The sequence below is a fragment of the Eubalaena glacialis genome, chromosome 6 (genome assembly GCF_028564815.1).
Source record: "Eubalaena glacialis isolate mEubGla1 chromosome 6, mEubGla1.1.hap2.+ XY, whole genome shotgun sequence".
Taxonomy (NCBI): Eukaryota; Metazoa; Chordata; class Mammalia; order Artiodactyla; family Balaenidae; genus Eubalaena; species Eubalaena glacialis.
The window spans coordinates 88,813,456-88,836,419 of record NC_083721.1 but is presented as its reverse complement, the minus strand read 5'-3'; the positions used below and the strand labels follow the sequence as shown (position 1 = coordinate 88,836,419).

Genomic DNA, 22,964 nt, shown 5'->3' with positions numbered 1-22,964 from the left:
TTGACATTCTTAAACAGATTTGGCAGTGGTATGTCAAATTTATAAGTTTTTTTAATAATTAAATTTTACTTTTTGTTAATCTCTATTTGTTTTAGCCCTTATATTTTAATTTTTTTCTTCTTTCTTCTTTATGTTTACTCTGCTGGTTTTTGCCTATGAGTCTGTTCCATAAAAAGAAAAACAATGGATTAAATTACTTATTACTTATACAAAAACATTTATTATTTATTATTTTTATAATTTATAACATGCAATGTTACTTTTACTTTGATATACAATAATTATATTAAAGATGTAATTATTTATAAAACTAATAAAGGGATACCATTATGATTTTAAAAATTCAAACAATATAAATAAAGCAAAAGTTTCCTTTGAAATTCCCTATGCTCAAAACTGACTTGAGTGGTTAAGGGTTTCCCATAGCTATTAACTGGCATAGTCTAGATTTGAACTGAGGTCTTCAGATCAAGTTCCATGCTCTTTCATTAAAAGATTTCTTCTTCAATATATATTTGTTGAATGAACATATGAATGATCTCAAGTGTAGTAACTGCTTTCACCCTTCACATGCTGGCTGATGCTTGAAATTCATCCTTAAAATTTCATTCCTTTTTGCTTAATGCCTTAACATGATTGTACATTATAGTGCTTATTGGTCAGGCAAGTACAAAGGAAATCTTTTGACTTCAAAGTGTTTTGTAATGCCTTATCTCTTCTCCCCACCCTCCCTCTCCACACCATAAACAAAAACACTTACAGAAACAGTATGCTAATTATTTCTGCTAGGAATCCTTAGAATTGTACTTCTATCAAAATGTGTTTTACAATGAAGATCTTTATTTATTTAAAAAATTTCACATTATGATGCAAATGACCAAGCATAGTCTCTTACTTTGCTGGCAGGAGGATTAGAGTGTGTGTCAGTTAGGGTTCAGAGGGTAAGAAATTTATTGCAAGGAATATTACAAGGAATTGAGGACTGGCTAGGCAAATCCAAAATATATAGGGATAAAGAAGATGTGACATATATATACACAATGGAATATTACTCAGCCATAAAAAAGAGTGAAATACTGTAATGCCATTTGCAGCAACATAGGTGCACCTAGGGATTATTATATTGAATACTAAGTGAAGTAAGTCAGACGGAGAAGGACAAATATCATATGAAATCACTTATATGTGGAATCTAAAAAATGATACAAATGAACTTATATACAAAACAGAAACAGACTCACAGACATAGAAAACAAACTTATGATTACCAAAAGGGAAAGCGGGGGTGGGAGGAGGGAGGGATAAATTAAGAGTTTGGGTTTAGCAGATACAAACTACTGTATACAAAGTAGGTAAACAACAAGGTCCTAATGTATAGCACAGGGAACTATATTCAATATCTTGTAATAAACTATAATGAAAAAGAATATGAAAAAGAATGTATGTATATTTATGTATAACTGAATCACTTTGCTATACACCAGAAACTAACAAAACATTGTAAATCAACTAAATTTCAATTTGTCTACGAAAAATCAAATACCAATCAAGCTAAAAAGAAAGAAAAGAGAATTTTATGTGAGCCAAACTGAGGATTATAACCCAGGAAACAGATTCTCGGAACCTCTGAGAACTGCTCCATTGATCAGGAATTAGAGGTGCAGTTTCATAGATTTTTGAGAGGAAGAAATTATGTATCATATTGACAAGTTAACATGTATCTATAGTTCAATCAACAAAGTTTTTTTTCTTTTTTTTCAATTACGCATGTACAGACAAGCCTTTGGTCAATGTGACCCCTTGTACCTTTGTATGAGATGAAAAATAAATCTATTAATCATAGAATTACAATATTATAATGCTGGAGGCTGAAGAAAGGAGGGGACTTTTTCTCATAGGTTGATTTCATCCTCCTGCTTTGAGGAGGTCTGGTTCAAGTGCATAACGTAGATGCACATTGCACATTGGGAAAGGCCTGCCACAAAGGGGGCATGTCATTTGTCTTTTTTTTCCTTCTTTCTATCTTAGTTTGATTGTCCTGTCACAGAATATTTACAATTCTCCTCATCAGATTAAAAAAAAATTTTTTTTAAAGGGTGAAAAGGCAAACCATGGACTAAAGAAAATATTTATAATACATGTGTAATAGGTTGAATAGTATCTCCAAAAAATATGTCTCCAAGTCCTAACTCTTGATACCTTGTGAATATGATCTTACTTGGAAACAGGGCCTTTGAAGATGTAATTAAGTTAAGGATCTTGAGATGAGATCATCCTGGATTTAGGATCCAGGATCCAAATCCCCATACTGGATCTAGTGACCGGTGTCCATATAAAAGGAAGGAGAGAGAGATTCGAGACAAAGAGACACAGGGGAGAAGGCCACGTGAAGGTTCACGTGAAGATAGAGGCAGAGGTTGGTGCCATGTAGCCTCAAGCCAGGGAATGCGTCTAGCCACCAGAAACTGGAAGAGGCAAGGGAAGGAACCTCCCCCTAGAGACTCCAGAGAGAGCTCAGCCCTGCTGACACTTAGATTGTAGACATCTGGCCTCTATAACTGTGAGAGAATAAATTTTTTGTTGTTAAAAAACAAACAAACAAACATTAGGGCAAGCCATCAGTAAGGGCAGAATGGAAATTCTTGGCCAGGAACTGACACTGCAGTCCACAGGCAGAATTCCTTTATTAGGGAAACCTCGGTTCTGCTCTTAAAGTCTTTTAACTGATTGCATCAAGCACACGCAGATTACCCAAACTAATCTCTTTTACATAGAGTCAACTGATTATAGATATTAATCACAAATACTTTCCCAGTAATACCTAGATTAGTGTTTGGTTGGAAAACTGGGTACTAGACCCTACCCACAAAGTAGGTATTATTAGTACTCTGATTTTGTAGATGAGGCTCAGAAAGATGAAGTGGCCTCACTTTCAAAACTGTATCTCACTTGTCAACTCTAGAAAGAAATCCCAGGAGTTTCCTCTGAGCCATGTGCAGACCAGCAGCAGCAGCAATCCACGGATGTTAGAAATGCACACTGTGACCCAAAGAATCAGAATCTGCAGTTTAACAAGATCCTTAAGTACAAAATTCCCAAGTACAAAATTTGAGAAGCAGTTGCCAAGGATACATCAATTATCTAAGTTTCACTTCTAATTCAACACACACACACACACACACACACCGCTGTACTCCAAGCTCAGGAAGTGAATCACACAAGAACAGAGGGTAGTGGAGAGGTCAAAAGGTTTTCCTTTATTGCTGCTGGCCGAGTAAGCAGGAATCCTTGTCTGACATCCTAACTCCACCTCATCTCATCTCACCCCTCCTCCTTTTAGCTCTCCCTCACTAAACGAGCCACTGACAGCTAGCTACGCCTAGGCTGGGCAGAGCTTTGGAAACTTTGAAGGGAGAGGGAGGCGATGCAGAAGTTGGGGGTGAAAGGAAAAGCATTCTTCTGGTTGCATTGCCTGCTCACAACAATTCCTTGCCCTCTGCCCTTAAGAAAAATGGCGCTCGGAGTAGATCACTTCCGGTTACGGAGCCAAACCAAATCGGGAAGGGCAAGAGACCGGAAGTACCCGCCCTCTTGCTTCTCCTCCCGCCGCCTCCCAGTCTCCCAGCCTCTCTTGGGAGAATGAGGCGGCTTGAGGGCTGTGGCTGAGGTGCGGTTGCTGGGTGACAAGTCGGAGCCGGGACAGGGTGAGTGCCCGCAGTCTCGGCCGCGGGCCGGTTCACTTTGCTCGGGTGACGTTCGTCCTGCCGGGGGCAGGGGGCGGGGAGTCGTGCGTGGGGCGCTCTGTGACGAGGCGCCGCCGCGGTCCTGCGGAAAAGGAGGGAGCTGCTGCGGTTGCGAGTAGGGCTGGCGGCCGGGTTAGGCCCGCGGAGCCCGCGAGCCCGCGAGCCCGGAGCCCGGGGTACCAGGAGCCGGGGCCGGCGCCCGCGCGCCGGGGGTGGGGTCTGGCCCCGAGCCCTGCGGGCGGGGCTCCAGCGCCTGGTGTGGAGGACAGGGAAGGCCTTTCTCCAAGGTCGGCGTTCACCACCAGCTGAACCGAGTTGTTACCCCCACCGTGCTTTCCCTCTCGTCCCCTTTGGTCAGTCATTTCCTGACGCTTTGGAAGGCTCAGCCTTCTTTATGGCCCTCTGCTCCATTTGACACACATGCATACCAGGATTAGACTGGTGTGTGATCGTTTTTGTTTGGTGTCTTTTCACGAGAAGCTGCCACCAAAACTTATTTTTCTCAACTTACACTCCTTGAAGTTCTTGGTACTTTGGCTGGAAACGTTAATACTCGCTTTAAGGCTTGCCTCCTTATTTGTTGCGATGAGAACTACTTCTTTCTAAACGTTAGTATTGCATTATGATCTTGGAATTTTATTTCCGCATTCTGCATATCCACCTCCACCCACCTAGAGGTCCAGGTTGAAAAACTTAATAACTTAGTTACAGTTCGTGAACTTGGCTTCATGTCACTCGCTGCCGTGTTCCCTGATGTAGTTAAGAGTCACATGCAATCAGAATTTGGCCAGTTTCATCATCAGCAAAGGGAACTAAAGTAGAAATTGCAATCAAGATTTTGGCCAATAGAATTCACTTATTTTAGTGGAATATCACCCAAAAGTAGTCTTTAATTGTCTGACTAAAACACTTCTCCCCCAGGGACTTCCCTGGTGGTCCAGTGGTTAGGAATCCGTCCTGCAATGCCGGGGGACGCAGGTTCAATCTATCCCTGGTTGGGGAACTAAGATCCCATATGCCATGGGGTAACTAAGCCCGCGCTCCACAACTAGAGAGCCCACGTGCCCCAACTACAGAGCCCACGCACTCTGGAACCCCCCCGCGCCGCACCCGACGCAGCCAAAAAGTGAATATATAAGTAAAACACTTATTTCCCCCAGAAATATATCTAAAAGTTTGGAAGTTTGGAAGTTTGTTTCATTGGGGAGTTAATGTTGCTGGAAGTGTTGTTAACTCACATGTCTTTATCATCCAGTTTAATTTGTACTTTTCTAACTTTTTATTTTCAGCATAATGGCAGAAACTGCTTCTCCACTGAAGCACTTTGTGCTGGCTAAGAAGACAATTACAGCAATCTTTGACCAGTTACTGGAGTTTGTTACTGAAGGATCACATTTTGTTGAAGGTTAGCTCCTCTAAGTTTTTTAAATAATTACTTTTGAAAATATATAAAGGTGCTTTATTCTTTCAACCTTGGTTACTGAACACATACAGGGGATTGTGCTCTATGAGAGATACCATAACAAATAAAACCCATTTCTGCCCTCCAAAGGAGGAAGATTGAATTATATTAATAGCAACTAAGAAAGAAGTGCATATGTGAGGTCCTATTCTAAGCACTTTATTTTATTAATAACTCATTTAATCCTCAGATCAACACTGAGGCAGATTTTAATCACACTCATTTTAAAAATGAAGGAACTAAGGCACAGAAAAGGTAAGCAGCTTACCAAAGATCACGCAGCTAGTAAATGCCCAGACTGAAAGTCAGGCAGCCCACATTTAGCCATTATACTTATCACCCCCATCAACTCAGCAGTTAAGCCAAGATCTGAGACCTATCTTATCTTCTCAAATGAGGCTGGGATGCAGTGGGAAAAGGGCAAAAGGAGTTTTCTTAAACAGAGTGTAACTGTTCAAACAAAGGTGGTGAGAATGTCATACTGGGAAATACTACTTTAGAGATAATTGTTGACCTTCAAGCGTACAGTGAAAAGGGAGGGATTCTGTAAACTCCTGTGACAGTGGGAAAACATTTGGTAGGTTGGTAGAATCAAACATTTTTCCTTGTCCCTCCTAATTCTCTTTCACCAGATTTTGAGTTTCTTGAGAGTAGGGATCCTGCCTCATTATTTTGTCCATATTACCAGATCTGACACAAGTTTTGCTGTTGAATGAGGAAAAAAATACTGGTTCAGAATCTTAGTTTTCAATTTGGAAAGAATTTGAGCTGGCATGGTGACTTTTGAATAATATTTTATTCTAAAAAAGTTGATGGGAAGTGAAAATGAAGTTAAATGTAACATCTTCTGTGTATTGAGCATGTAATAGATGCTAGGAGCTATTACTCTAGGAGCTAGTGAATTCAGCTTTAGAATCTGAATTCAATGTTACTGTTATTGGTGGGTATCGAGCCAGTAGACATAACCAAACCACAGATCGGGAGAAGGAAGGATTTATTACTTGCAGCAGGTGAGGAGAACACTGGGGATCTTTCCCAAAGCAGTGTGTCCCCAAACAGCAAAATTGGGGAAGTTTTAAGCTAAGGGTACATGTGTATTCATGAAGGGGCTTGAGCAGAGGAGAATTCAGCATAGAATTGGAGCAAAGATCAACAGAGTCCAGGTCTTGGTTGACTGAAGTCAGGAGGGTCAACATCATCATTCAGTTCTCCACCTGGGTGGGGACTTTAGTTCCTGCAGAACTCAAAGATAGATAGATAGATAGATACACACACACACACACACACACACACACACACACACACACACACACACATATATGTATGTCTCTTGAGGAGGAACTAGGACTCTGCTTTATCACTCACTATTGTTTGACTGCCTTTTCTCTTTTGCTGCATTCCTTTGTTCCCTTAAGATCATCGATTACTGAGACCTGTTCAAGGGCGAGCATTGTGGCCAGGCTTAGATCACAAAATGGCTTAGGCCAGAATGGATTTTCTTAAGTCAAGAAAGCCATTTCTGGTTCTCTTTCTCCGGGGATCCCCTAACCTATCTGCTTACATTACTGGTTCTAAAACCTCAGAAAAAAATGTTGCAAAAAAGAGGCAAATCAAGTAAATCAGGAAGCACATAGAAGAGCAAGAATGAAATGAAAAACAAAGATGAATGTAATGGTATTTAAGCCAGTCTTGCCTTTATTCACCAAATTGCACATATTTTATCAATGTACTTGAAAAGTATGGTGAGATGTGAAGCTTAAGTTTAATTAGATGGTCACTCAGTAAGTTGTGTCAGTATTTGTCTCTAATTAGGACCATTCAGATAGCCAAATGAATCTTCATGTTTTCACCTTCAAAATGAGATGATAAAAATGTATATTCTTGAAATATAAACAAAACTGAGATACTTTCCTACTTTTCAAATCGTTGCTTTCCCAGCTACCCCCATCTCTGGAGGAAGAGAGATTGGGGCTGGGGTAGGCAGTTACTCCCAAACCTGACAGGAGTGGGTTACAGTCTGCAATTCTCTTTTCATTCATGTTCAAGGAGCTGTCTTGCTCCACCCCTGTGGGAAGCAGACAAGAAGTAGTAAGACAGCAAGGTCTTAGCTAGCTTGAAGACCTCCTTGAACCATATCTTTATTTTGGGGGGACTACCCATTCAGACCTCACTCTTAGCATGTGAATCCCTCTTCTCAGTTCAAGATTTGAAGCTCCTGTCAGGAAGGAATAATAATAGGTGGATATTAGGTTCTAGTTTCGCTGTTCAGAAATGCTTTTTTGTCTTAGGTGGGTATTTTGTATCTTTGAGACCTAGATGAATAATAAATACCCTTTTGACTGGACCCCTGTAATTTTTAATAATTTTGAAATTCTTTTGGGCAGTATTCTTATGACCCATTGCAACGAGGCATTCACCTTTTACCAAATATTCAGATACCATGTTATTTTTATTTTCAAATATCATGTTAATATAGAACAAAACCCAAATATATGCATATCTTAAGTATTCTGTTTTATAATTAACTTAATATTCATCTATATTACTTTCTCTAATACCGTTTCAATTTTACAGCAACATACAAGAATCCAGAACTTGACCGAGTAGCTACTGAGGATGATCTGATAGAAATACAGAGGTATAAAAATAAGCTTTCCATCATTGGTGAGGTGCTGTCTCGGAGACACATGAAAGTGGCATTTTTTGGCAGGTAATCCTTTATTATTTCTTCTCAAGGGTAGTTCCCAGATATTAGCTTTTCTTGATCATATCCGCAGCTTTGTTTCTGATGTTGCAGCAAGTGATATTCTTCCCCCTTCTCTTCACAACAGTTTCTGCCTGTATTAAATGTTAAAGCTATTAGCATGTAAAAGAACTTGTTCATTTTAGCTCCTGGCATAAAATAAAGCTTTATGAAGGTCAGTCATATTTTTATTTTTTAAGGATGGTCATCTCTAAGAATTGGCTTCTTAGCCAGCTATAAGAATAGAAAAACAGATAAGTATAATTTGTGACTTACTCTTTTTAAGTTTCTATTGATTATCAGGTGTGCCTTCCAAAAGGATTTTCAGCTCCATGATTCCCAGAGGGAGAATAAGAAGTGCCATTCCTTAATGAAACTTCTGGAGTGGTAGAATGATTTCTGCCACAGCTTATACATTAATTTAAGGACCATTTGTTAACTACCTATGTACCAATCACTCTGTTAGGTACTAGAGATGCAAAGAGAAATGACGAGGCCCCCCACTTGGTTGTTCAGATATCATGTGCTGTTCACCAGTAGAAGCATTTATTTACTCACTAACCTCGTAGGCCTTCTAAGCTATTTCCCATCTTAGGGCTTTAGCACTTGCAATTTCCTATGCCTAGAATTCTCTTTGCCTTGTTGTATGTCTGACTCCTTCTCACTCTTCAAATCTCATCCTAAATGTTACTACAGCAGAAACCTTTCCGGACCACTCTAAGGTATTCCTTCTCAGTTATTCTCTGCTAAAGCACCCTGTTTATGTCCTTGGAAACTTTTCTCAAAGCTCTGTTTTTGTTTGTTTTTTGTTTTATGTTGTTATCTGCTTCTTCCACTTGACCATATTCTCAGGGCCTTAAACAGAGTCTAGTATGAAGTAGGTCCATGAAAGAGGCCCTACCCCAGGTTAGGGTGGTATAGGAGTGGGAGGGAAGAGGTCTCCTGGAGAAGTGATGACTCAGTTGTCCTGCTTGAGAAGAAGAAATAGGAATGAGCTTTGCATGTGAAAAAGGTCCAGCCCAGATTTAAGATGGGATGTTAGACCACATCTTGTGATGGGAAGTGTGGGCTGTGATTTCAGATTGTAATCTGATGAAATTTTTTTTACAAAATTTGCATTCTAAAAAAGTTGGCCTTTGACCCAGTGAAAGAACAAAGTTTTTACCATTATGTTTTGTCATGATTTTGTGTATTCATTCTTCAGGACAAGCAGTGGGAAGAGCTCTGTTATCAATGCCATGTTGTGGGATAAAGTCCTCCCTAGTGGAATTGGCCATACAACCAATTGCTTCCTGAGTGTTGAAGGAACAGATGGAGATAAAGCCTATCTCATGACAGAAGGGTCAGATGAAAAAAAGAATGTGAAGGTATACTGTTTGATCTTTAGCAACATAATGTACCTGAAATAATGTCCTTAACTTGTTCTTTTAAAAAATTTTTTACAAGATGTCTGCATTGCTAGAGATGGAAGAACCATTAGTATTTCTATTCATAGCTTTTAAAACCATCACTAATATTTTGAATTTTCTAAAATTCTTTTGCTTCAGAGCTAAGTTACTGGAAGAATAAAACCTGTCCTCAACTAAATGAAAGTAAATTAGAATTAAAAGTTTATAAAATTTTTAAAATAGTGTTCCTGGTAAAAAGAACATTATTGAAGTGTGTTGTTGCTGTTTAATCTCAAATCTTGTCTTTCTAAAGAAAACTTTGTTTAAAAAATTGGGCTCTGGAATCTGTTTTTGACACATCTGTGCCTTTAGAAACTGTTTTTGCCTTTGGAATATTTGGTAAGCATATTCATTAGTAAATGTTATAGCTTTATCGGATAAAGGCCAGTGGTAGTTCCCTACCTTTCATAAATTTCTTAAGGAATTCAGTGGCACTAGATTTTTTTCAGCCAAACAAAAATAAAAAGCAATTAGGATGCAAGATGTTTACTCTGGAATGAAAGCAATTGGTAAAAGGCACTGCTTCTCACTATACTCACTTTCTCTTAAGTCCTAAGATCTCTCCCACAAATGCAAAAGTTCAGTGTGTGAAGATCCATGCTATTTTAGTTTTGGCTAAACTGTAGGTGAATTCATAGGTCTAGTCCTCCTTCTGTGAGTTTGCTGTTTGATCAGAGAAGGTAACTCAATCTGTCTAATACCCTTCAGATTACTTACAAACAATAAATAAGATATTTATGAAAATATTTTTCAAGGTTTTAAGCCATACAAATGAAGGAATCACTTATTTTGTAATCAAGATAAGTAGCAGACACTATTCTAGATACTTGTAATAACTCAAACCTCACCACAACTCTGTCAGGTGGGTGCTTTTATTATTTTAATTTTATAGGTAAGGTATCAGGATTTTTTTTTTTTTAATTAAATTTATTTATTTATTTTTGACTGCATTGGGTCTTTGTTGCTACGCACGGGCTTCCTCTAGTTGCGGCGAGCAGGGTTACTCTTCATTGCAGCGCACTGGTTTCTCACTGCGGTAGCTTCTCTTGTGGAGCACAGGCTCTAGGCACGCGGGCTTCAGTAGTTGTGGCTCCCGGGCTTCAGTAGTTGTGGCACGTGGGCTCTAGAGCGCAGGCTCAGTAGTTGTGGCGCACGGGCCCAGCTGCTCCGCGGCATGTGGGATCCTCCCGGACTAGGGCTCCAACCCGCGTCCCCTGCATTGACAGGCGGATTCCTAACCACTGCGCCACCAGGGAAGCCCAGGTATCAGGATTTTAATACAAGTTTATAATTCTATCAAAAAGTTTATGAAAGCAAGCAGAAAAACCCCTACCTAACATTGTCACTGTGGAGATTCACTTCAAGCCTGATCAGGAGCATTGTGCCCATTTGAAAATAGATGTTTCCCTTTAAAATTTCATACAAATCACAAAAGAACCATCGAGGTATGTGTACTGATGCCCTTTCCTTGATTATTAATTTTGTCTTAAACCCTTTGTACTTAATTGTAGTTTAACACATACATGAAAGGTAATGAACTAATTATGTCAGAAGTCATCTTGAGAAATAGAAATATTTTAGGAAATTTAAATGGAAAGAGAAGGCATAGTCATTGATATAAAGCAGGCTTGTGTGAATAAATAACTGCCTAGTGACGTTCCTTTATTTTCCCCCCCTTATTAGTAAGCAGTAAACTCATTTTAGAAGAGTCAGAAAATACAGTTAGGCAAAAAGAAAAGAAACTCCAAAACTCTTACACTTCCAAAACCAGTGGAAATTCTTTGGTATAGAGTTAAATTGGTGTTTCTCTGTATTTTTAAAACAAAATGGTTTTATATCATATATGCTATTTTCTTTCTTTTTTTTTAATAATTTTATTTATTTATTATTTATTTGGCTGCACTGGGTCTTCATTGCTGCACGTGGCCTTTCTTTAGTTGCAATGAGCAGGGGCTACTCTTCGTTGCAGTGTGCGGGCTTCTCATTGCGATGGCTTCTCTTGTTGTGGAGCACGGGCTCTAGGCGCACAGGCGGGCTTCAATAGTTGTGGCATGCAGGCTCAGTAGTTGTGGCTCGTGGGCTCTAGAGTGCAGACTCAGTAGTTGTGGTGCACGGGCTTTGTTGCTCCGCAACATGTGGGATCTTCCCGGACCAGGGATTGAACCCATGTACCCTGCATTGGCAGGTGGATTCTTAACCACTGCACCACCAGGGAAGTCCCATATATGCTATTTTCTTATTTGCTTTTTTTCTCTTAATATATTGTGAATTTCTTTTCATACATACAATATCAATTTCAGGGGTTGCATGGGATTCATTGCCAGAGTTCCATTTGTTGGACATTTAGAATGTTTCCAGCCCAGATTATTGTTGTAGAATGGTATGAGTAAACCGTTTCAAGACCTTATTTTTTTCCTACTTGGTAATTTTATTTTATTTTATTTTATTTTATTTTTTTAATTAATTTATTTATTTTATGGCTGTGTTGGGTCTTCGTTTCTGTGCGAGGGCTTTCTCTAGTTGCGGCGAGCGGGGGCCACTCTTCATCGCAGTGCGCGGGCCTCTCACTATCGCGGCCTCTCTTGTTGCGGAGCACAGGATCCAGACACGCAGGCTCAGTAATTGTGGCTCACGGGCCCAGTTGCTCCGCGGCATGTGGGATCTTCCCAGACCAGGGCTTGAACCCGTGTCCCCTGCATTGGCAGGCAGATTCCCAACCACTGCGCCACCAGGGAAGCCCCCTACTTGGTAATTTTAAACCTCAGGTTTCTCAATATTGCTCAGATGGTTTTATTTCAAAAGATTTAAAGTTCTGCTTTTTCTACATGTTTTGCAAAAATAAATGTACCAAATCATAATATTTTAAATTTTTATTGAATTTTGTTACAAGTAGAGTTTTATTTTTTCTTTCCTTCCCACTTTAGACAGTTAATCAGCTGGCCCATGCCCTTCACATGGACAAAGACTTGAAAGCTGGCTGTCTTGTACATGTGTTTTGGCCAAAGGCAAAATGTGCCCTCTTGAGAGATGACCTGGTTTTAGTGGATAGGTAAAATTACATATGAATTGTTTTCTACGTATGTATTTGTATTTTTTTTTTTTGGAATGCTGCTTGCTTTTAGCATGTAGTATGTAAAAATTTTAAATGTTCAATTGCTTAAAAAAAAATGTTCAATTGCTGCTTTGTTCTCATTTGCTAGATTGTAATGGAACGGATAAGTTATTATTTTTTTGTTTTTTAATGGTTTCATAAAAGTGCCAATTTATCAGTTTAATTCTATTACACGAAATTTCAAGAACTGTCACTTTTTTCTCTAGACTGTAGTTTGGATAATTGGTTGGGCCTTAGAGATTGTCTCATTCTAGATACCTAGATAGATAACTCTAAATAGGTATTATTTTTAATCAGTAATTATTCTTGAGACTTAGTTTCCCAAAATAACCGCTGGACAGTTCATACAGCTTTTCATCATTCAAGAATTAATCGAATGCTTTTGTAATTTATTCGGGCTCTTCTGATTAACCTGCATTTAATATGTTTTTTCAGAAATCATCCTACTACACTGGTGCTTAATAAAATGGTAATGCATATCTGTTTAGCAGAGTCCTTAACCAAAAAAAGTAGTTAAATGATTTTTTTAAATTGTGGTGTGCTCTTTTGTTTTCTTCAGTTAAAATTTCAGTGTTCTATGGAAATATTTATTTTTTTGGTTGAGGGTCTTCCCTTTTGATTGAAAGAGAGTTTTAAGTAATCAACAGAAATAGCTCAGATGAGAGAAGGTGCTTGGGAAATTAAAATATTTGGTTTAAATATAATATTAACTAATTAATTTTTCTTTACTTCATGGCCAGACTGTATCCATGACCCCAACCTGTTAACTTGCCAATTTGTCACAGGACATATCAAGTCAATGTATAGACAGTTGGACTATACTTTTTATAGTATAGATTGTATATTAGCCTAGGTTTTTTTTTTCTTTTTTTCCATTGCTTATTTTCAGTCTTCCAAAGCATAAAGATTTAAATGATTAAAATAGTGAACATGTTACTTGCTTTGTCAAAAATCACAAACTTTTCTCTCTTTAGTAAATAAACTTTTTTAGCATTTGTTAAGTTGTTGATTGGACAGGCTCTGGGGGTTGTCAGCAGAATAGAAGTATATAAAGCACAGATTCTCAGCTTTCTACAACTGCTGTCTTATAGCTGAGAAAGTAATTTAAATCTAGGCTTCAGACTGATAACTGGTAGAAATCCTATCCTTTAGACTTCAACTAATTCTTAAAAGTTTAAAAAAATTATCTCTCTGTAATCTAAATTTTCTTTTAAAGAATATATAATACAATTCTTATTTTATTCCTATTAGTCCAGGTACAGATGTCACTACAGAGCTGGATAGCTGGATTGATAAGTTTTGCTTAGATGCTGATGTCTTCGTTTTGGTTGCAAACTCTGAATCAACTCTAATGAATACGGTAGGGTCTAATCATTATTTTGTTTGAATGATAGGAAATGAAATGATGTCTGTTTTAATTCTGAAAAGTGAAGGAAATCCAAGTCATGGATTAGAAAGAAGCTCTAATATCAGAGGTGAACAAAGGGGTTTGTGTTTCTGTGGGATTGGAAGGGCTGATTCTGGTTTGATGGCTCTAGCTTCTAGTAAATATTTGAGTTCACAGTGTGATACATGTGTGTTGTTGACATTCACTGTGGTTATTTACAAGTTTCTGAAGGAATAGGCATCAGAATTGTTAGGCTGTTGGCTTAAGTCTTTTGAATAAAGTATAACACTCCCACCTCACCTCCCTATCTGGCAGGCAAGGCTTTTCATACTTTGAGTTTTGTCAGCCTTTTCCGGCTTTATCTGTGTGCACTGTAGATTTCAGCTTACCTGTGTACACTATAAGCTGCTGTCAAACATAGAAGATTATTTATCCAGAATGCCTAGAGCCAGACTTATTTCAAATAAACTTTCCAGAGTTTCAATATCTATTATCCAAAACTATTGTATAATCTTAAAAAAATGTTATTCATCAAAAGCATATAAATGTCCAAACACCATTAAAACCTAGGTGTTACCAGCAAGACCTGTTTTGTCACCGTGTTATTAGTGTTTATATGGCCCAATCTATATCACATAAACCGTGTTGCTGTGACCACACTGACAGTTGTTTACAACCTGATGGTATAAAAAATAGGGAAATGTTTAAAATCTGTTTTAGAGTAACTACATTATTTAGGTGTTGGATAAACAAACTTTGATACACATCCTGACTTTGGTACCTTTGTTTATGTTATTCTTTGTGCACAGTTCTTCGCCGTCCCAATTTGTCATCCTTCAAAAAGCCCTGTTGTCAGTACTTTTCAAGCCCATCTTTATCACCACTTCCTTCTTTATGGAGCATTTCCTAATTTCAATTGGATATTTATACTATTTATGGCATATACCTTTATTGTTTATTATGATGTGTTGTACATGTGTCTTACATTATTATTTACTTAGTCTAAATCTTCAAAAAGATTTGAGGTAGCTTTTTGAAAATATGGCCTGTCATATCTAGCAGTATCTTTTATGTCATGCATATAGTAGAAACAGATAAATATTGGTTAAATTGAATTTCAAAAAAAGGCTGATGGGAGGAGTAGGAAAATCTTAACTTTTGCTTTCCTATATCTTAGTTTTGTCATCTTTGAAAGTTTAATGCTCAGAGTGCTTTGGGATCCTTTATCAGTGGGTGTTATCACCGTTGTTAAATGGTTCAAACTTTGAGATTCAAATAAAGTTTCAAGTATAAAGGTAAAAATAAAGTAGCTTTAAAAAGTAAACATACTGTTGGATATTTCATGTTTTTCAGGAAAAACAGTTTTTTCACAAGGTAAATGAGCGACTTTCGAAGCCTAATATTTTTATTCTGAATAATCGTTGGGATGCCTCTGCATCAGAGCCAGAATATATGGAAGATGTAAGTTATTTTTTTCTTATGCTTTGAAATACAGTCATGTACATTGCTATCTGAAGAAACAATACACCTCATAGAATAGAACATCATAAGCAGCTATTCTCTTGAGAAGAATATAGTTATAGAAAACCTGAAGTGGATATGTGATGGAGACAGAGTATTAAGCTACTTTGAAGGAAAGTTATGTTATAAAAGTACTATCTAATCATTTTAGATCTTGAAATGTCATTTTGTTTCTTTGTTGTTGTTTTTTTTAATATTTATTTATTTATTTGGTTGTGCTGGGTCTTAGTCGCAGGCAGGCAGGCTCCTTAGTTGCAGCTCGCCGATCTAGTTTCCTGACCAGGGATCGAACCTGGGCCCCTTGCATTGGGAGGGCGAAGTCTTAACCACTGTGCCACCGGGGAAGTCCCCTGTTTTTTTAAATTCTCTATTTAGGTATAACATGACAGAAAAGTGTATAAATCATAAGTGTCCAGCTCAGTGAATTTACAAATTTGACACCTGTGTAAGGATCCAGATCAAGAAGGATCTGGATGAAGAAGCAGAAGATTCCAGCACCCCAGTACCCCCCGTTTCCAGCCTCTATCCTCCAACCCAAGAATAGCCACTTACCATGTCTTCTGATACCCTAGATTAATTTTTCTGGTTGTTCAACTTTATGTAATGGGATCACATAGTATCTACTTCTATGTCAGGTTTTTTGCTCAACATTACATTTGTGGTATGTATGCATACTGTTGTGCATAGCTGAAGTGCATTGCTGTGTGGTATTTCATCCTATGAATAACAGTTGATGTGTTCATTCTGATAGGTGTGAGCATTTGGATAAATATCCTGTTCTTAGCTATCATGAATAATGCTGCTGTGCATATGCTTTTTTATTTATTTACTTTTTGGCTGTGTCGGGTCTTGTTGCGGTGCACGGGCTTCTCTCTAGTTGTGGCATGCGAGCTCTGTAGTTGTGGCACGTGGGCTTAGTTGCCCTGTGGCATGTGGGATCCTAGTTCCCCGACCAGGGATTGAACCAGCGTCCCCTGCATTGCAAGACGGATTCTTAACCACTGGGCCACCAGAGAAGTCCCTGTGCATATTCTTGTATATGTCTTTTTGGTGCACATTGGTGTATATTTCTGCTGAGTATATACCAATGGTTCTCAATGTAAGTGGCTGGGCGATTTTGGCCCCCAGGGAATATTTTGGTTGCCACAATTGAGCGTGTGTGCTACTGGCATCTAGTCGGTACAGGCTAGTGATGCTGTTAAGCATCCTATAACACAGAACAGCTCCTGCCCCCAAACCAAAGATTTATCTGACTCAAAATGTCAATAACACAGGAATCAGTAATCCATGGGTATAATCTAGGAGTAGAATTGCTGGATTACAGATTAAGAATATGCTGGGGGTTTATTGTTTGTTTTTTGGCCTCACCACATGGCTTACAGGATCTTAGTTCCCTGACCAGGGATTGAACTCTCCCCCTTGGCGGTGAAAACAAAAGAGTCCTAACCACTGAACTATCAGGGAATTCCCAAGAATATGCTGTTTTAATAAATATAGCCCAAGTGTTTTCTGAAGTGCTCATACCAGTTTATATTCCCACCACCAGATTGAGAGTTCCACATGATTTATATCCTTGCCAACACTTGGTATTTTTTGTTTCTGTTTTTCATTTTAGTCATGCTGGTGGTTTTAGAAACTTCATTTTAGAAAGGATAGAGAATTTGGTATTTGGTCTACAGATAATATTTAATTTGCTTGATACTACTTTTTCAGATTTTAATAGTAGTATGTGTTTATTATTAAAAAAAACCTTAGAAAATGCATTAAAAAATAAAATTTACACTATCCCATCACTATTCACATGTTAGATTATTTGCTTTCATTCTTCCCCTTACCCCCCAAATTGAAATTTTGCTTAATATGACGATTTATATCCTGTTATTATTAACTCTTGCTTTATAATCATACTCTTTCAAATTGGGGTCTCATTTAATCATCAGAGAATTAGGAAATATCACCCACAGATTGTTCTTCTCCATTCCTATTAAGCTTAATTTTATTAAGTCTTAACATGGAGATCTCTTATCATAGCCATAATACTAAAGGCTGGTACTAAACCCTAACTAACTTCCAATCCTTATTCCTAATTTAGATACCCAAGTGCTATTGTTAAACCTAACGTTAGCGCTCCAATCCCTAGCTAATGCATTCTCCCCAATTTTAATTCCAGGTAGTTTTTTTTTTTTTAATATTTATTTTTATTTATTTATTTAGGCTGCGCTGGGTCTTATTTGCAGCGTGTGGGATCTTTGTTCCAGCATGCGGAACCTTTTAGTTGCAGCATGCAGGCTTCTTAGTTGTGGCCTGCTCTTAGTTGCGGCATGCATGTGGGATCTAGTTCCCCAATCAGGGATTGAACCTGGGCCCCCTGCATAGGGAGCGTGAAGTCTTACCCACTGGACCACCAGGGAAGTCCCCCCAGTGTTTTTTAGAAGAAAAATATACCATCTATGTTCTGATTTCAAAATAAAAATAACTTCATTATAGCAAATTTATTATAGCACTTAATTTCTGATTTTAAAGGTATTAATAGCTTCACTGTAGAAAATTTGGAAAATAAAAGCTTAAGGAAGAAATTAAAGTGCCACCTAGTTTTGTGGGTATTGCCTGCATGCCACCTATTAATTTACATAAATATATGTACACATCATATATCCTTAATACAGAATTAGGAACCTTTCCCCATGCCATTAAACACTAATGTTTGTCTACTGTATGTTTCTTAATGGTTGTGTAGTATTTGATAGTCCATCAGAATTTTAAATTAAATGTTCAAGGGAGAATCATTAAGTTAAGAGGAAGATTTCCTGTCAGCAAGTATCAAACTTCATTTATTAGAATTTTTGGATTTGTTACATATAAGGCAACTGTTACTATATCATATAGTAATAATATCACTATAAATGGAGTTTAGTATAGGCCGGTAACTGTTATATTTGTTTAATTATTAGAATTCTTTTAATACCCTGTTTTTCTCTAGGTACGCAGACAGCACATGGAAAGATGCCTACATTTCTTGGTGGAGGAGCTCAAAGTTGTGGATCCTTTAGAAGCACGGAGTCGTATCTTTTTTGTTTCTGCAAAGGAAGTTCTTAGTGCTAGAAAGCACAAAGCCCAGGGGATGCCAGAAGGTGGTATGTATTTATTATTTCATCCTTTTGAAATACAAATAGATTACAAAAATAGCATGCTAGAAATCTTATCTTGCTATATACTAGGTTTTACAATCTTCACCTGAATATTACAGGTGGGGCACTTGCAGAAGGATTTCAGGCAAGATTGCAGGAGTTTCAGAATTTTGAACAAATCTTTGAGGTAGGAATTTTGTGAATGTACTGACTAATGTAAAACCGTAGCATTGGTTGGAGAGTGATCATAATCTTCTGTTTTCACTGCTTATCTTTGTCAATAACCTTTGGTGTTATTTAGTGTAGTTTCTGACACAGCAAGTAAAACGAGGAAAGTTGGAAGAAAGAAAGTCCCTGCAAAATGGATGATCCATAAGAATGGAAAATTAAAGATTGTAATTTCTTCCTATTCTTTTTCTTTAATGTATTTGTATTTAAATGAGACACTAGTTTCTAATATTTTGTTGTTCAGTGGGTAAAATATTCTATATTCAATAGTCAGGCACAAGATTAAAGAAATGTAATTGCTATTGGAATGGATAATAGAGCAAAATGAAGATTTTTTTTTCTTTTGATAGAACATAGTTAATGTCATTGGACAAAAGTTAATTACATTTCTAAACTGTATTGTCACCTGTTAATTCTCCATGTTTTATGCCAAATGTCCTGAACAAACGAAGACAAAAATAATTAAGGTATAGGTCCTGTATTTTAGGAATCTAAACTGCTGAGGTGCATGAATAGATAATGTGTGTGCAGCACTGGGGAAGGAAGATACTCTTATGTTTTGGTGTAGGTGTTTTATTCAGAGACATTAAAACTTTCTACATTGACTGAAAAATTCTTCAGCTGTTAATCTTTTTTTTTTTTTTTTTTGCTGTTAATCTTCTTGACTCTCATTTAGCTCTTAGTTGTGCTTATTAGATTGCATATCTCCTTCTCACCGCCAGATGAACACAAATACTTCCGAACTGAAAAAAAACTTCCATCAGTAATTATTCTTCCTTATAAGTAGTAACTGTCTTAATAGTAAGGACATAAATGTTGAATGTACTTGGCAGAATTTTTAAAATTAACCATTTGCTCACTATCCCCTATTTTTAATTTGGTGAGAGGGAGAAACACCATTAGGTAGATAAAGACAAGGTGTTTAAGAAAACCCACTCTCTGCTATCTTGGTAAGATGTTTCTGATTGTTCAGAGGCCCCTGGGATATCAGTAGGTGTCTTGTCAAGCTAAGCTGTAGGATATATGATATCCCAGTTACTCAAAGACCATTGTTTATCTTCTTTCCCTTTTGCTTTCACAAGAGATTCAATGCTCTCCTCACTCTTAACCAGTTACAGTCATTTCATCCATGGAGAAAATATTGGGGAGTGTATCAGTTTCCCTTGTCTTTTCTTATTTATTGAGCTTTTCTTTCTTCGTGTGTGTTTGTGTGCATGTGTGTTTGTCATTGATTTCTCCTACCAAATCATATACTGTTCAGTTATACGTTTATACCTCTTTCATATTGGTTCCTGGTACAGCATTTGATTTCCCAGAATATCTCCTTGAAGAGGTGGGAATGAGAAGAATAAAAGATGTGCTGTAGAGCACTGGTTTTCAAACCCGGCTGATGATGGGAAACACATGAGGTACTTTAGAGAACTGCAGGCTCCTGACTCATCTGAGAGACTAATCCAGTAGGGCTAGGATGGACCTAGGAATCTGTTATATATTTAAAGCTCCCTGAGTGATTGCAATAATCAGGCAGACTTAGGAACTATTTTTAATGTTTTTAGAAGAAACTTGGCATTTCACTTTTTTATTGTAAAAGTTCATATGAGCATCTAAAAATTATATATGGAAAAAACTGTTTATGAGCAAGAGCTTTTACATGAAGTTGTGGAGAATGTTAGGCTTTAGAGTTTGAAATTTTTGTTTAAAACTATGATATAAAATGAGAATCAGCTAGAAATTATTTGAATTTACCTAAAGAAATAATCAGATGGCAAAGAGTTTTGTCTGGATGGCCAAACCTTTTTTTGGTAACTGCACTGACAACTCTTTTCAACTTTTTGCCAAAGCTGAAATTTGTTACTTTTAAAACTAATTTTGGTAATTTATGATTTCCTATAAATTGGTGCATTTCTGAGAATTTATGATTTAGCATAAAATTGTTTATTTAAAAAATTTTTGTATTCCTTTTCTATATCTATATATATACTTATATGTAGATATAAATAGATAAAGGATACAAGAAATATCTGTGTATTTTAAACCTTAATTGGATTTACCAATGATCTGATTGCTTTGCTTTTCCTCCAAAGACTTTGGTTAATTTATCAGTTGATACATAGTATTTTTTGGTTTTTATTCATTAAATTCTATGTTAATCTTTACACAAAGTTTCTTTCTGCTTTCATTATATAAGTGGGATCGTTTTTTGCTTTTTGGTCTTTAAGAAAGAATTTAGGGCCATGAATTTGTCTGTGAGTGTAGCTTTGGATGTATTCTATAGGGTTTCAGTATCCAGTTTCATTGTTGATTAATTTTTAATGATAGCTGTTGGCATTTCCTATTCAATACAGGAGTTATTAAAATTCAGATGTTTTGACTATTATCATCTAACTTTTCTTGATTTTTTTTGCATTGTGATCACAAAATGTGGCCTTTACACACATTTTCTCTGTTTTTAGAATTCAATATTGTGTGTGTAGTCTTATAAGATGATTTTTGTGTAAAGAAAAACTGTACCAAGTTAATCATTTTATCAAACAGTCTGATCTTTGCCATGGACCTCTTGAGATTCATTTGGTTTAAAAGAAGCTGAATATTATGAACTTTCAGGGTACCAAGTTAAATAAGGCTTGGAAATTAAATAAAATCAATCAAGAAAATCAATGTTAATTCTATTCATATGTTTTCTTGTTTTCAACCTATATTTGGACAGGTGTATATTCTGAACGCAGTTTAGAAATCTAAAATTTTTTTGCCCAAATATTTGGCCATTAACTATTCTTAATAGTTTTGTGTCAGTGAATTTGTTGTGAAGGACATTTCTGGGACAACTGGTGAAATTTGGAAATGGACTGTATGTTAGGTTAATAGTATTGTCCCGGTGATAAAAGTTCTGAATACAGTAATTGTTTTGTGGTTGTATAGGAAAATGTCCCCGTTCTTAGGAGACACATGTTAGTATATTTAGTAGTAAGGCTGTGGTGGTTACAATGCACTGTCAAATTGTTCAGCAGGAAGAAATATATGCAGGTATGTATAAAGATGAATATCTATATAGACTTATCTATATAGATCTGCATGGAGAGAGAGAAGGAAAGGTAAACAAAGCTGAATGTTAACATTTGGTATATTTACTTGAAAGGTATATTGTATCTTGGTGTTCTTTCTTGCAATTTTCCTGTCAGTTTAAGATATTACAAAATAATACGTTGGGAGTGGTAAATAGCATGTTATTGGGTATTTAGGGTCTTTTATCAAGGGGACTTGACAAGCTTGTTGTATGTCTTAATTACACATAAATATTAATATTTACAAATTTGTAACTACATATGACTAAATCATCAGCTGTTTTCTATAGATGTTATTAGAAAATCAGAAGATGATCATAATTGAGATGTGATTATTGTTTTGGTTCTAAATCTTTAATAAGTTTTAAAACAGCCTACAGGATACTCTGACAAGATGGAATTTAAATTGTCTGGTGTAGTATTTTAAACTTCTCCTTGGAAAATTAGAGTTCCTGATAAAATAAGTCTGGAAACTGCTGCATGCTATATATGTCCCTTTATTTAAATTAGCATTCCCTGGGACTTCCCCAGTGGTCCAGTGGCTAAGACTCAGTGCTCCCAATGCAGGGGGCCCGGGGTCAATCCCTGGTCAGGGAACTAGATCCCACATGCTGCAACTAAGACCCGGTGCAGCCAAATAAATAAATATTTAAAAAAATAAATTAGCATTCCCTATCTTTAGTTTGGAATAGAGTATTCCTTTTGCAGTTGACTTCTGATATTTTTCTGATCAGCGGGAACATCAGTGTGGGATACTTTTTAATTAGAAAAAGATTGCCTGTTTTCTTCTTTATACTTATTCACCAATGTATATTTTTGAATCAAGGAGTAACTTGTATATTGCCTAATAACTTTTGGAGGTCTTTTCTTTTTCTCTAGTCTAGCTCTAATACTGTGCTGTTATCTACAAATTTGGGGTCTTCATTGCTGATATCTAGATCTGCTTCATCGAGGAACAGAATTTCTTTTAACTTTTTTTCTTTTAAAAATATTTTTATTCTTTTATTATAGTTTTTGTGATGGTTAATTTGGCAATTTATGAGATAGTTATTTAAAGTAAAATCAAAACTTTGTTTTGGTCATTAAAAAATAAGCAGTTTGCACTTTAAATGTTTAATATTGTGTAGTTA

The 22,964-nt window shown here is 36.9% G+C and overlaps 1 protein-coding gene across 1 annotated transcript in view; it reads left to right on the top strand.

Moving 5' to 3' along the window:
• Nucleotides 1–3,598: 3,598 nt before the first annotated feature.
• Nucleotides 3,599–22,964, top strand: part of MFN1 (mitofusin 1) — a 34,183-nt gene continuing 14,817 nt past the window's right edge. Inside the window, exons 1-9 of the mRNA XM_061193394.1 lie at nt 3,599–3,704; nt 5,033–5,148; nt 7,780–7,915; nt 9,153–9,315; nt 12,321–12,445; nt 13,760–13,868; nt 15,249–15,356; nt 18,397–18,550; nt 18,664–18,731. Coding sequence (XP_061049377.1) covers nt 5,037–5,148; nt 7,780–7,915; nt 9,153–9,315; nt 12,321–12,445; nt 13,760–13,868; nt 15,249–15,356; nt 18,397–18,550; nt 18,664–18,731 — 975 coding nt within the window. The 5' untranslated portion in view covers nt 3,599–3,704; nt 5,033–5,036. The remainder of the gene's footprint in view (nt 3,705–5,032; nt 5,149–7,779; nt 7,916–9,152; nt 9,316–12,320; nt 12,446–13,759; nt 13,869–15,248; nt 15,357–18,396; nt 18,551–18,663; nt 18,732–22,964) is intronic.